The 14,577-nt window shown below is 42.6% G+C and overlaps 1 protein-coding gene across 1 annotated transcript in view; it reads left to right on the top strand.

Moving 5' to 3' along the window:
• Window positions 1–14,400: 14,400 nt before the first annotated feature.
• MNS1 (meiosis specific nuclear structural 1) overlaps window positions 14,401–14,577 on the top strand; it is a 10,079-nt gene continuing 9,902 nt past the window's right edge. The window contains exon 1 of the mRNA XM_026060889.1: window positions 14,401–14,475. Coding sequence (XP_025916674.1) covers window positions 14,473–14,475 — 3 coding nt within the window. The 5' untranslated portion in view covers window positions 14,401–14,472. The remainder of the gene's footprint in view (window positions 14,476–14,577) is intronic.

The following is a 14,577-nucleotide window of genomic DNA, read 5'->3' as shown; positions in this document are numbered from 1 at the left end:
AAAAAATGTCACTGTTTCCAGGGTATCAACAACAAAATTATTACCTGAAAGACACCTACAAAAAAGCTTTGATGCAATTTTATTGAAAGTGTCATGAAGTCATGTTATTTCATGGCTTTATGTTTAAGTATCTTAATTATTGCAAATACTTATGCTTAGAAAATTAATAACTAGAAAGGGTTAAAAACTTTGTTTAAATGAAACTTATATAGCATAGAAAACAATTCACGGGAAACGGCATTTGGATGTAACTAGAGATGACCAAAAATGTGTGGTTGGGTATTATTTTTATATATTGGTATTTTTATTCTTGTATTTTTTAATGTTTCTACCATATATCATTATGAATTTATGACAAGGGCCTTACCTTTACAGTATGACATGAATAAGTTTATGATTTTTTTTATATCCCTTCCTTGTAAATTCTGCCTATTTATTGCTGAGTTATAAATTCTTAGCAAGTTTATTTACGAAAGGAAATGTCAACACAGGTCTGTGGGATTTTTTTTCCTGTTTTTATTCAAATCAACTTAAATTAAATGGTTCAATTCTGAGACTAAATACAGCCTAGTAGAGTCTGTACACTAACAGTCATTTAGCACTGACTAAGACTGGCTAGAAAATAAGAATTCATATTCTGGGAAGGATTTGTGCCATTTTGTGCCATTCAACAACTTTTTGAGACAGAGAAGCAAATTCACCACCTGATTCAGTCCAGGACATGGAAAGTGGGTCTTTTGCATCCAAGACTGCTGGATATTTGGGACTATTTGAGATCACATAGAATTTTAGACATCTCACTTCATAGTCTCAACTCCCATGTCCCTCTTTGAAAGCACATTGGAATAATGCTGTTTCTGCTTTGTTTTTTTCCTGCTTACTGTTGGGAACAAGCTGCTGTGAAGCCTCTTAACTCCGTCCTGTAAGAGAGAAGCTGGAGGTGTCCAGAAGAGGACTTGGGCAAGGGGTACTTGCTTCCTAAACCTTGGGTCTGGACTGAGCTGGGCACCGTTCACTTCCCAGGCGTGCACAGAGTAACAAGGTGCTTTCCTGCGATTTACTAATCCAGCTTGGGAACCAAACAAGGTAGGCGTTCACTTGACACGCTATCTGGAAGGCAAAGAAAATCAGAGGGTTTTTTGTGCACCATATTTTGAAATACTGAAATTCCTAAGAAAGGTTTTTCCTCTTTCTTCCTCCCTAAAATTGCTATAAAATACAAATGTGCCAGTTACCTGGAGGACTGTACATAACAAGTAGGTAGGAGTGAATTGTTCCTTTGACATCAATTCTAAAAAGGAGAAATATTTAGAAGGCAGAGTGAATCTTCATGTCTAGATAAGAGTTTTAAGAGTCCAGATAGATAATTTTGTTTTATGCAGCTGCTAGTGAAGTCTGGTGTCAAAATGCAGTGTCACTTGTAAGTATAATCAATAAACATGAATTATTTAGAAGACACAGGATAAAATGGGTGAGTATTAAAAAACAGAATCCACTGTATCAGCATTAAAGAAAGCATATGAATTCTTAGTGAACTGAGAGAGTGACATCCATTTGGTATCTCAGTTTACACTCATAAAAATGAAGTATAAGTGAACATTATGTTATCTAAATGTAACTAAGTTGTACATAAATTTTAACTAAACTGCATAAACTGTTAAGGAACAAGTAAGCTAAAGTTAGAACAGCATCTACAGTATATAAAAGCAGACATATCTGGCCAGGTGGTGGAAGAAGGAGTGGTGACTGCATTTCAAATAAACAACCAGCTCCTGGAAATTGTGTGAAGTCAGTGAGGGAGCAGAGGGATTCAATGAGCTGCCATGTTTTAAAACAACCTGGAAGGAAGAGATGAGGCAGTTTAGCAGTGACTGCTCTCTCTGTACACCTGGTTTATGGAGAGAAGGTTGTCATGCTGCTCCAAGGAGGAAGCAAAAATCTATAGTAGAAACTAGGGCAAACAAGAGACTGAAACTGATTCAGGCAACTTAACTCTGCTCAATATCAAATGCTTTTTAAACACTGACTGATCATTCCAAAAATGACCTCAGATCAAACATCCCTGGCCAAATGAAATCAAGCAGAGAGAGGATCTCAGTGTTGGAGGGGCAAAGAGAAGAGCGTCTTATTTAACTGAATTGGGTTGTATAAAATTCTCTTCAAGGGCTGATGCTAACATACTTTCCACAAACACAGTGGTGTTCACACCTTTTGCTTATTCTGTAAAAGAGTCCCAACAGAGCTCTCGGGTCCTGGGGAAGCCTGGTGAGAGATGTCATTCCAGACCCACAGAGAGAGAAGTCGCCCCTTGGAGAGGAAGAGGAGGAAGAGTTCTCACAGGTAAATGAAGCAAGGCAAGGCCTGAAAAATGCTGTGCAACAAGAAAACCTGAAGCTGGGAACTAGGAATGCCTGAAAGAGCACTTTGGAGAGTAAGTGTCTGTGGGACGGGAAGGAGCTGCCAAATGGGTAAACTGAGACCAGAAAGAGGACAGAGATAATCCATCTGTTTGTGAAAATACTAAAATGAGCTTTTGTAACCTGCAGTTGTCTCTTTGTAGTATGCATCTGAATAGATCTGGGGACAGCAAACTATTACTTATCAATTAAATGGAAAAGTAATATTTGATGTTAAAAGCACAAAAGTGACATGCATAAATCTGGGAGTCAGATCCTGGCCCTATTTCAGCCAGTGGCAAAATCCCTTTGACTTCAAATCCAGATTCAGATTTTTATCCACAGTTCCCAGACACTCATCAACATGTCACATGAGCATTATCTGAGCGTTAAAGTCTCTACTGGCTCTTCATTTATGTATGAAGTTATATATGTGCATATGTAAATGCAGTGGTTTTTATACACTGAAATTCAGGTGCATGACTACTCCCATTTTGGTGGTAGAAAAACAGGGGCACAGAGAACCAGAGACAGGACTAAGGCTCCTGACTTGCAGTGCAGCACCCCGTGGCTGGGACTGGTGTGCCTCCCTCTCCTCTGGGTGACCTGAGAGCCCAAACTGCCTTGGGAACCTCACCAGAAAAAGGGCCATCATCTGCTCCCTGAAAACTTGTATCAGTCTGCGCATGAGATCAGTCTCACTTTATGATTTGTAATGAGCAGGAAAGGAGCAGAGAGGCTGATGAGAGTAATGGCAATTATGCAGCTGGGGAAGTGCAAGTCCTGATAGCTCCATTAAGAATTTCAACACATTTAATAGGCAATGATATACGCATTCAAGTGCAGTACAGTTATAAACTAATAAACTATATCCATATGATAGTCCTGCTATGTAAGTATGACAAGTATCACTGCAGACATGCAGGACAGCAGTAAGATAAAATGGCTTTCTGAACGCTATGCAGCAAATTACAGACAAAGCCAGAGTTTCGGCACACCTAATCCTCACTCTGTGTCCAATCCTGCTAATTGCTCAATGTCTCCATGCTGTTGTCACATACAAAAGGTAATTACATTTTCAGATATGTTCCCCCTTTAGTTGCTTGTAGAGCTATTAAAGAACACACATGCAAGAGAAGAATGGAATAGAGACTTTGCACATTTCTCTTAGTTCAAGAGAAATGCAGGACAAGCAAACTCCCTGCCGTGTGCAGGACTGGCACTCCGAATCTCAGAAGAAAGGCTTTAGTACCAGTGTTTAAAGCGGAATTGACAAATTAGAGTCAGTCCACAGAATGTAAGAAAATTACTCTGAATATTCCAGCCCTTCAGTATTTGGAATTTCCATTGCTTCCAGGTCTGCTTTGCAAAGGAAAAATCTTGCTTCATAGGCTTTCAAGAAATGCTTCTCTTTGAAGAAATAATGCAAACCCATCAGTTTATTCTGGAGCATTTTTAGGTACCTTCATCCCTGCACTCTGGCCATTTGTACCCTTCTGCAGAGAGTGAATTAGTGCCGTGTTTCATCTGGATTTCATGACTGCATTATCCAGGCAGTATTAAAATTTGTTCATGCCAAGTCTTTGGAACACCAGCCTGTTGTGGATGCAATATCATGTTTCATGGGAGCTGGTTACATTATGGAAAAAGATGTTTGCATCGTAGACTACTTAGCTCTTCTTTGAAACACTGAACTTTCTGACAAGCAGTAGGAGGTAAAAAGGGAAAAAAATGCTAAAAATCTCCAGGTAGGTGGAAGTTCCAGCAAATTAGAGATTACTTAACTATATTATTTGCCTCGAAGGCAGGAACATCTTAGGCCTTCGCTCTGCTCGCATCCTGCTGAAGTCAATCTATTAAGGTTGTTCAGGCAAAGAATTAAGCCTGCTGTACAACTCTCACCAGTGGGCAGAGGTGTTTTGCAGGTGGAGAAAGCAGGCTCCTGCCTCGTTCGCACCCTGCTCCACCACAGCCATGAGCATCTAGGTACATGGTTTACACGGACAAAGACAAAGCATGGGCTTATACCCATCTTCTAGACCCACTAAAGTTAAAATTCATAATCTTAAAGCTTCTTCTCCTGTCTTTCATTTCCTCAACTTCCTCTCCTGTGACACTGCTAAGATAACACCTGCCCCACAATCAGGAATACATTGATATTGCTTTTAAACATATGTATTAGCTAAAAGGCAAGCCCACATAAAAAGGAATTTTATAAATAAACTTAGTTAAAATTTCAAAAGCATAGATGGGTGAGGGGTGGAAATTTCCAGTATATCAGACAGTAGCAGAAAAGTAGAAATTGTCTGAGTTTATCTTCACATACCCTGTAAAATTCCCTAAGTCACTGAACTTCAGATGATGTGACCTTGTAAAAGCACCAAGAATGTTTCTAGACTCATTGCTGGGAAAACAAAATTGTTTGACAGTGGTATTCATCCACTAGGACCACAAAATGATCACTACTTCTTACATGGGTAACAGAAAGGTTAAGAAAAAGATCTTCAAAAGGACTTTTTAAGCCCCAAAGGACAGAAAAAGGAAAAGAAAGGGCTAAAGAAAGTTGTATACAAAGAAGCCATTTAATGCAGATTTGCCATAAGGCAAGATGATGATACTTGAACATTATGAACTGCCGAAACTTCATGAACACATTATATTTTAAACATTTAATCTATTTTACAAACTATGTACGTTCTTCTGCTAAATAAGATGAATTGGGATTCAAGAAGCAGCACATCCTGACAAATCTCCTCCTAAAGGCATCCATTAATATAAATCAACAGTAGCAATTTTGTTTGATCATTTATTTGCAAGAATCATTAAGGTTTATTAGCATAATTATTCCCTGTGGGACTTCATGTCACATAAATGAAAAATGGCATTATCAATATTTAAAAGATAAGTATGTAATGTTCAGAGTACTTAAACAGTGCTCTGCAGGTGGTGTCCAGCTGTAGCAAATTAGATTAGGTTTGATTTCTAAATTGTAGAAATATAATTTCAGTGTAATTGTTTATTTCAAAAAGTACTAACATTTTGCTTATTGTACAAGGAATGCAAACCATATTCCTTGTATACAAACTGTACAGTTACTCATTACAGTAAGTGTATGTACACTGTTTTCTGATTTCAAGAAGCAACTTGTCTTAATATATCAAATGGGAAGCGAATGGTCTCTTACTGGAGAAAGCCCTTTTGTTATCTCATCTTTTTTCCTTTTTACAATTCTATATGACAAACTGAAATCTTCTTAGTGAAATGAGAGAAAGACTTTCTGCCTCATCTTCCTGTCTTGTTCCAAACGTGTAGTATTTATGGTGTTGCTATGTCTTCTCCTTCACACACGTGCACACAGAAAGGCTGCTTTATTGCGGTGGCTCCAGGACCAACCTTGGCGGCACCCGCATGGAGCACTGAGATGGGCTCAGTCCTGAGTACGAGTTTGGCTCCCGGGAGCGTTTCTCGAAGCAGAGGGGAGGCTCTGGCCTGTGGTGAAGCCGTTTGTGGAAGGTTGAACCCGTCCTGCCCCCTTGCCCGCTGGGGAGGCGCTTTCAGCTTTCTGGATGCTGGGCAGAGTTAAGAAGAGAGTATATGGGAATATAATTATGATAATTTGAGAGAGGTCAATTAGTTTACTGTCTGCTTGTCACCTGTTCAGGAGGAACAACGCACATCATTAGTTCCCCATGTTGCCGCTAGATGCAGATGCGGGCAGACAAGCCCGAGTGAGAGGATGCCCTTGTTTGCGGAAAAGTTGCCCAAGGTTCCTGTGCAGACAAGTTGCTGTTGGGCTCCGTTCGGCGTGTGGGCTGAGGAAGGGACCAGCGAGGGATGGGAGAGTCGGTGCAGGTTTTGAGGATGGGTGACCACTGCTGTTGGGCTGTGGGACCAGGGGTGCAGAGCTGGCCGGCGCGAGGGGTCTCGCCTGCTGGATCGGTCTGGAGGGCAAGCGGCTACTGATGCCCCACAGTCAGACCTCACCATGGACTTGGGCCAGTCCCAGAGAGTCCTGGCAATAACCAGGGCAATTTGCCAGTTTGCTGTTCTGGAGTTTAAAATTGCTGTTTTACCAGCAGTGAGATGTATCATTAACCATTGTGTACTCTTCTTTTCTCTACAGGCTTTTGAATAAAACATCAGGGAATTTACTAAACACGCCCAGGGACTCCTCCAGATGTCCTAGCGTTGGGCAGGGAAGCAGAGTCTTTGCCAGCTCTGGGCTCTTCCAAGGCAGACTGGCAGGATTAAGTGCCAGGGTAAGAGATGGACCTAGGCAGCAGAATTACTTTCACATCGTTCTCAGCCCTTTCTGGGATTGATGCATGTTTTTTTATTATTGCCTTTCAGAAGCCCTTTCTATTAGTTTAGTGATGTTGTAGCTTAAGGTTACGGTTACGGACTCGTTTGTTAAATACTCTGTTGCTAAACTCTCAAAATGTCGTCATCCACCTTTTTTCTCCCCTCTCTGCTATGCTCCACTTCGGAGTTCCTCAGCTTTTTAATTATTCACAAATCTTAAACTGAACTCTTTGGGGTTATTGTATTTGTCAGTATCTTGCAGGAAGGAAAGGAGTTCTGTTTTAAGTGTATTTCTTGGCGCTATCTTTTGTGCTTAAGTTAAAAAATGTACTAACATCTGGACTTGGAGCTTACAAGAGAGCAGGCAGTCCAGGAAGCATGTGCAGTCTCCCTTGACTAGGTGCACACTTTACTGGGGCACCTGCAGTAGGGAGAAGATGAAGAGTAAAGTTTCATATTTGGCAATTTTTTTCTCAGTGTTTTGTTCAGTCTCAGAAACGATGAATCTCCTTTCCAGAGATGTGGCATTCTGATGGCATTGTATACAAAATATTCAAAAGGAAACCATGACCTGGTAAAGTGCTGAAGGCACAATCAAAAGCGGCTCAGGTGAAGAATGAAAGCTGGGTTGGGGGGAATGACAGTTTTCCCTCCCAGTCGCTCCCCTTTGCCCCTTTCAGCTGAGCACTTCTGCAGATGAACTTGTTGCCAGCTGATCACTCAAATGCCACCTCTAAACGCAGCACGGGAAAGACAAAGAAGCAGTAGGATATATGCGAGTCTGGTATTTAATCTTCCTGCTTCCAAATTAAAAGCTACAAATGGGGCTTATTATTTTGAGGTGCGTTTCTTGACAAATAATTAAACCAGAGCTCACATATAGAAATCTGAGTAACTAAATGCAGCTTTCTTGGATGGCTTTTGCAAGCGGAACTTTCATGCTTACAAACATTTATATTCTTAACTAAAAATTCAATGCTGTTCCATTACTTAAGAATGAATTCAGTCCTTTTGCTAGAATACGTGATCTGAATTTTTCTGTTTAAATGTATGGGATTGTTTGTTGTTGTTTTTTTAATATGATTAAGTGGGAAAAGTTCTTGGTGCACAAACCAGAAGTGTCATTATAGTAGTGATTTTACAATATTCTTTATACAGAAGAAATATATTTGCTCTATCTAGGACATTTGCTTAAAAAAAAAAGATTGCAGGCAAAGCAGAGTGCCTGGTAGTTGCAGCTTGGATTCTCCCCAGTGCTTGCTATTTGGATTAAAAAGAGCATGGTGGACATGGCTTTCTAATTGTTTTTTAATCACTGAATGCTAGCAAGGCTGTGCCAAATGCACAAGAAATGCCCTGCTCCATAACCCTAACAGATCTACTTGCCAGGCAGCCAGTTGGCAAGACAGCTCAGACTTTTCTGTATGCTATAAAAGCTCATTTCCCAGCTCACTGAATGGAACACGCTCTTATGTTGGATGTTGTACAAAAACTGGTTGATGTTGATGGTGTAATTGATGTCTTTTATTCAGGATATATCTAAGCAATTCACCTGCTTTGTAGATTAAAATAGGGAAACAATAAGAAGCAATACAAAATATAGGGCACTTAAAACACTACAAAGCTGCGTAAACAAAATTGGAGAGGGGCACAGAAGCCAAGAACTTAGTACTGTTTGGAGTAATAAGAATGGGAGAGAAACTGCAGAGAAACAGAAGCACCCAAAGAAGGCGTGAAAGGAACCTGCCAAAGGCTTCACCCTGAACAAATCCTGAACAGATAATTTTAGGCTGAGTGCTGGCTGGAAAGAGGTTTGATACTGTGAGTGAAGAAACAGTGCCTGATTCCTCGTCTTTGTCTTACAGAGTCCAAATGAATTTGGTCTGCATGTTTCAAGAAGCACTTACGTTTTCTGGCATTGCTAGTGTGGAAACAAAGAAATGACAAAGATTGTGTGGAGGTAAGAGATTGTTGGATGAAAAATGATTTTGTCAACACATAAGCCTGGAAGGGACTGTCTGATCCATCTGCCTGCACAGAAGCAGAATCAGGTGTAGTTGCACTATCCTACAATTTTTATTCTTGAAGATCCTCTCTGCAAGCTACCTAAGGAGTCAGTGTTCTCCTGCCCTTTAAACTAGAAAAACAACTATTTCATGTCCAACCAGCAAAAGTCCCCCTGTCTAAGAAATAATGGAATGTAATGTCACTGCTGTGGAGTAAAATTATTTGAAATCTTTGAAATTTATGTGTTCAGTTGTTAAAAACTGTCTCTCTTATCCTCAGAATAGTAGGTGAGTGCTTGATAAATTTAAATGTCAGTAATAAATATTAATAGGAAATGGTAAGAACTGATTTACCCAAAAATGCATGCTATACAGTGCTGCAGATATAAATGCAGTGTAATATTTTAGTTATGTCAGTTTTTAGGTGTACAGCTCACAGCTTTTACTCTTCACTGGTAGGACCGAGCAGAGATGGGAGCCCAAAAACAAAGGAAAGAACATGTGCCCCTGAAACACCGATTTCCGTTCATGTCCTTGCCACAAACATCTTTTCTGGCCTGAGACACTCCATTAATTCTCTTTATTCTTTGAAAACTCAATACTGCAGCTAAATATTTATTAAAACCACAGTTTCTTGTCAAATACAGCTGTATTTTTGTTGAACGTATTTGAAGAACTGAATATTTTTGTTCCTTGTAATATTTTTGTTTACAGTCATAAGTTTACATCATAAGTAAGAGATCACTTCTGTCTACTGCTACCATGGAACATATTCTCCCCACTACTGCAAGATAATTAAAAAATATATATATTCTTAGTGCTAAGATTCTGTTGACAGTGATAGCCTCTTAGCTGCTAGATCTGCTATCCCATCCATCACTAACATCAGGCAAAGCAAGTTTCTCTGTGACTTATCTAGGTCTTTAGTAGATCAATAGCACTGCTCAAATGTTGCAGACTCTTCCCTGTAAATTCACATTTATCTTTTCATCCGAAGAAGGCAAATTACCTCACAGAGAAGCTGCGTTATCCCCAACAGTGGTTTATAATGTTGCAAAGTCAGCACATATCTTATCTCAGCTGGAATGCATTTGTCACTGTCACATGTTATGATCATCTGGTAAAACACCCTAGAAAAAGAGGTAAACCTGCAAAATGGCTTCACCATTTTCATTTAATAACCTTTTCTGGTGTGTGCTTGTGCATCACCTTAAATTTAACCCCCTAAAATAAAGGGAATCTTTTTCCCTTTAATGTTCCATTTCATCTTTTTTTTTTTTCATTAGCAAAATTCTCATTCCTCAGCAATCTTCATTTCTGCTGTGAGTTCATCAGTAGGTGGTGATATTGAGACTGAGAACTGAATTGTTTATTAATATGCTATGTTAACTCTGAGAAAGGACTGCTGAGTTTTACTATGTTTATGGTTACTTACGCTTCTACAGTTGGCTGCTGGTTACCTGAATCTTTTCAGGCCTTGGGAGTGTTTAATGTTCTATTAAGAGGAAGGAATGAGAATGACCATAACCTATAATCAGGCTGCTGCAAGAAGAAATACTGAATGAAACAGGAGTTTGATGCTGATTATATAGTTGGGGCTCTTTCCTTTCAAAACTATAGTAAGGGAGACATTTTGTTATCTGTTATTCTAAAAACTTCATTAATTTGTATAATGGAAATAAAACTTGCCTATAAACACACTTGGCTTTAAGAAGTCTGGCCTAGCTGGATGCAAAAATAGTACATTTTTATTCTGTTTATTCATATGTATTGAGCAAATGACTGAGCTCAAGTCAGAGATCCAACTCTATTCTTTAAGTGTTAAATTCTTAGGTCTTTAACTGAGAAATCAATTGGTGCAATCAAGGATATCTGCTTTTTGACATAAGGAAAAGGTAGGCTCATTTTCAGTGTAGTGCAGGATTTCTTTCCACATGAGAACCTCCCACAGAGGCCACTGCTAGGAGCAGCCAGAACACGCAACTTGCTAGTACAGCGCAGGCAGGAGGAGTAACGAAAGCAGGCACTTCCCGCACACGGATGTGGATCACCTAATAAAGACCATGCTGGTGAAGAGAACTGGATATTCTAGGACAGAAACGCTTCCTCTGGTGCAGATGCACTACCCAGGTGCTTCATGTAACAGTTTTCTGCTGTTATGAACTCTACTCTGCCCCAACATTTCCAGGGCACAGAGCTGTTGAGCCTTCTGAACTCTCACCCCTTCGATTTCCGTGAGGTTTCTTGCACAGAGAATTACAAAGCACCATTAAGGGAAGGTCCCGAGCTAGCTGGGCCTGAGCTGAGCATTAGCACCAAGAAGAAGGGCTGGAGAGCCCCTTCTGTGGGGGGCAGAGGCTCCTGTCCCTCAGCCAGACGTGCTCTCGCAGGAGGTTCGTTGTGTGCTGGGGACCCGGTTCAGTGCTACGAAGCCTGCTGAGGCTCATCCAGCCCTCAGTCTGTTACCCTTTGTTGCTCACCCGTGTGGGCACTGCCAAGGGAGACCTAGAGCAAATCAGGAGTGACTAGATACGTGAAACCTGACTGGATCCTCAGGATCAAAGGATAGCAGTAAAGGGTTCAGACTTTGCCTGGAGGGTGATAAGAGTTTCTCAGGGGTCTATCCTGGCACCTGTCTTGTTTAATGTCTCTATGAATGACCTGGAGGAGGAGACAGAGTTGCACCCTCAGCAAGTTTGCAGACGACACCGAATGGGGAGATGCAGTTTATAACGCTCGAGGGCAGGGCTGCCATCCAGAGGGACCTGGGCAGGCTGGAGGTGCAGGTCAGCAGGGAACTCATGAACCCTTACCAGCACTGTCCTGCACCGGGGGTGGACTAGCCCCCCCCCACAACAAGGGACTGACTGTCCCCCGCCTGCCAGGCTGGGTCGGACTGGTGGGGAGCAGCTCTGCTGAAAAGGCCATGGGGGTTGTGGCACGTGAGCGAGCCGCATGTCCTGGCAGCAGTGGGACCAACAGCATCGGTGCTGTGCGTGCAAGAGCATAGCCAGTCCGTCGAGGGGAGTCATTACTCCTCTTTACTTGCCACTTGTTAGACTGTATCTAGAATATTGCATCCAATTTTGGACCAGTCCAATATAAGAAAGATGTTGATAAACTGGAGCAAGTTCAGCGTGAGGTCAGGGGCTGGAGCACGGGCTCGGTGAGGAGAGGCTGAGGGCATGGGGCTTGCTCAGCCTCAAGAAGGGGAGGTGTCAGGGACCCAACAGCAGCCCCCCAGTGCCTACAGGGATGTTACCGAGACTGCAGGGCCAGGCTTTTTGCTGAGATTCGCGGTGGGAGCGGGAGAGACAATGGTCACAAATTGACACAGGGGAAGGTTCTGACGGGATATAAGGGGGAAAAAAATCCCTATGAGGACAGGAGCCCAGAGAGGCTGTGTGGTCCCCATCCCTGGAGGTTTTAAAGACCTGGCTGGGCAAAGCCTGGAGCAGCCTGGTGGGTCTCAAGACCCCTTGTTGTATCTGAAGCAGGGGGAAATGATTGTTCTCTGTGCTTAAGTATTTAATTTAATGAAGGGAGCAAGGATGGGTAAATGGGTATTTCTGTAGGGTTTCTGGAGTATTTTCCCTTCCCTGTTCCCTACACCAGGTGACTGTACATGCTGAAAGGTTACTTACCTTTCTTTGGAAATCTGCATGCATAGTAAATTTGTTATATTGTCCCTGTGGTTTAATTTATGTTGAGGAAAGCTATCGGGGCATTAAAGGTAAGAGCTTCTGAACACAAACTGCCATAAGGTATGAGGATAAAAGAGTTCTCCAGTTGCATTATTTTCTTCTTTGTATTATAAACACACTGCAGCAAAGCTGAAATATATGGGATATAAAAGAATAATGAGGCACTGAGGACTGGAAACCTGGAAATATTTTCCCTTTGGGATCTTACTGGAAATTACTGCTGTGTTCTGTCCCTTCTGTGAAAGAAACACTATTCACATATACTGTGCTAACATGCAAATACAAGCCACTTCTTAATTTTAAAAGTGCTTTGTGAACTGATGCACTGGGTTCTGATATATGTATCTTTTTCAAGCATTTCACTCCCGGTTTTCTATCTGAATGCCTTGCTTCACTGGAGACTGAAATCTTCATTCACTCATTCTCCCACTCACATTCTCTCTCTTTAGAGATTTGCTGTTCCACATCAAGGAAGTTGTATGTGCAAAGATGAAAACTGTATGCATGTTTGAAGGTTATTTGCTGTAGTTTCCAGAGGTGAGGGGAGCTGATTTTATCTTTTGGTAACAAAGAAAATCCCATTTGGTTTTGATGGGACTTACAGCTGTTTACTCAGGAGAAGGGAGAGCAGAAGTATCTTTTGCACCTTTTTTGCTCCCCTTCCCCCACAAACTTTGAGCATTGAGGGCCAAGGCTGTCCCAGGGTAGTTCAAAACTTCTTTCTTTATAAGTCAATAGCTGGGGATCGCAGAAATGGGTTTCTGACAATTACTTACTACTTTGACTGTTTTTGAAGAAACACTGAAATTTAGAGAGAGCTGGAGGCAATACTGCTAGAAAAGGAGGAGAGAAGGTCAAGGATGTTTTTCTGCTTTAACTCTTTCTGCTTGCATCAATATAGTTAAAGATGTGGTCTCCTACAGTTTACAATTTTTTCAGGCATTGTGGGAAAACATTTTTCTCATCAGCTTTAATGTGTTTAGTTTCATAGAATTGTGTAGAAAGGAAAATAAAGGTGAGAGAAGTGGTAAAAGTGGGTAGATTCAATTTGGAGAACGGGATGCCACACTGTTGTTATCCTTCCTGGAGCAAAGCCACTCTGGAGAAATTTCCCAGGATGAGCAATCACTGTGCTCTGTCAGATGTGCCTTTTGGTGGAAAAAGCGGATGTTCCTTCCCCCCCCCCCATAGGCTCGAATGAAGCATACTATATATGAAGCAACCTTACCAGAATCATACAGAATTGTATATTTTGGTGATGTTCAAGACTGCTGTGCTGTCTACTGCTTTCTTTCCAGTGACTAAGTCCCTCCTACTTGTTTAGAGTCAACCATAATGGCTACACAAGAGAGAAATTCATAATTAAATGCTGCCACCTACGTTTTGCAGTTACAGATGAGTAAAGTGAAATCGCTTTCACTTAAAGTAACAATTCAAGAAATGTTCTTGAATTAATAGATTTTAAAGACATGGTGGTAATCCTGTTTCCTCCAGCTCCCTGTGCCCCACTTGTGCTGAGTTCGTTTCCCTCCCGCGTCCTCTCGGCCTGACGTAGGGTCAGAGGCTTCTCTTCCCTTCTGGGCAATTAGGTCGTGCCCGATTCTGTTATATATGCACGTGTGTGAAAATTACAGCATCGGCTACTTGTTTATAGAGGAGTTCGGAAGAGAAACGACGTTGCCGCTGCCGTCCTTGCCCCCCTACGAGGCCGTTTCCCTGGCGCGCGCGGCGAAGGCGGGGGCGGCGCCCTGCGGCCGCGAGCAGCCCCGCGGGCGGGGCGGGGCGGGGCGGGGGCGGGGCGGGGGCGGGGCCGTAGCAGCCCCACGATGGGCGGGCCCGGCACTGCTGTTGCTCGGCGACGGCGCGCGACGCTCTCCCCTCTCCAGCCACGTGATTAATGCTGGGCCGCCCGCTCGGCCAATCAGAGCATAGCGTCCCCGCGGGTTTCACCCGGAAGTTATAATCCGACCTCCCCTGCGTTTCTTTCCGCTTGGCTGCCGCCACTCGTTGCCATGGCAGCGCGGCCCGAGGCGCGGCGGCGGCGCGGACTCCGGGACGGGCGGGATGGTGAGGGGTGGCGGGGGAGCCGGGACCGGAGGCGGAATGGTGTGGGATGGTGGGGCCGGGACCGGGCGGGACGACGAGGGGCAGCGGGGGAGCCGGGACCGG

Source organism: Apteryx rowi, unplaced genomic scaffold, assembly GCF_003343035.1.
Source record: "Apteryx rowi isolate R43461 unplaced genomic scaffold, aptRow1 scaffold_172, whole genome shotgun sequence".
Classification (NCBI taxonomy): Eukaryota; Metazoa; Chordata; class Aves; order Apterygiformes; family Apterygidae; genus Apteryx; species Apteryx rowi.
This window is presented reverse-complemented; position numbering and strand designations above follow the sequence as displayed.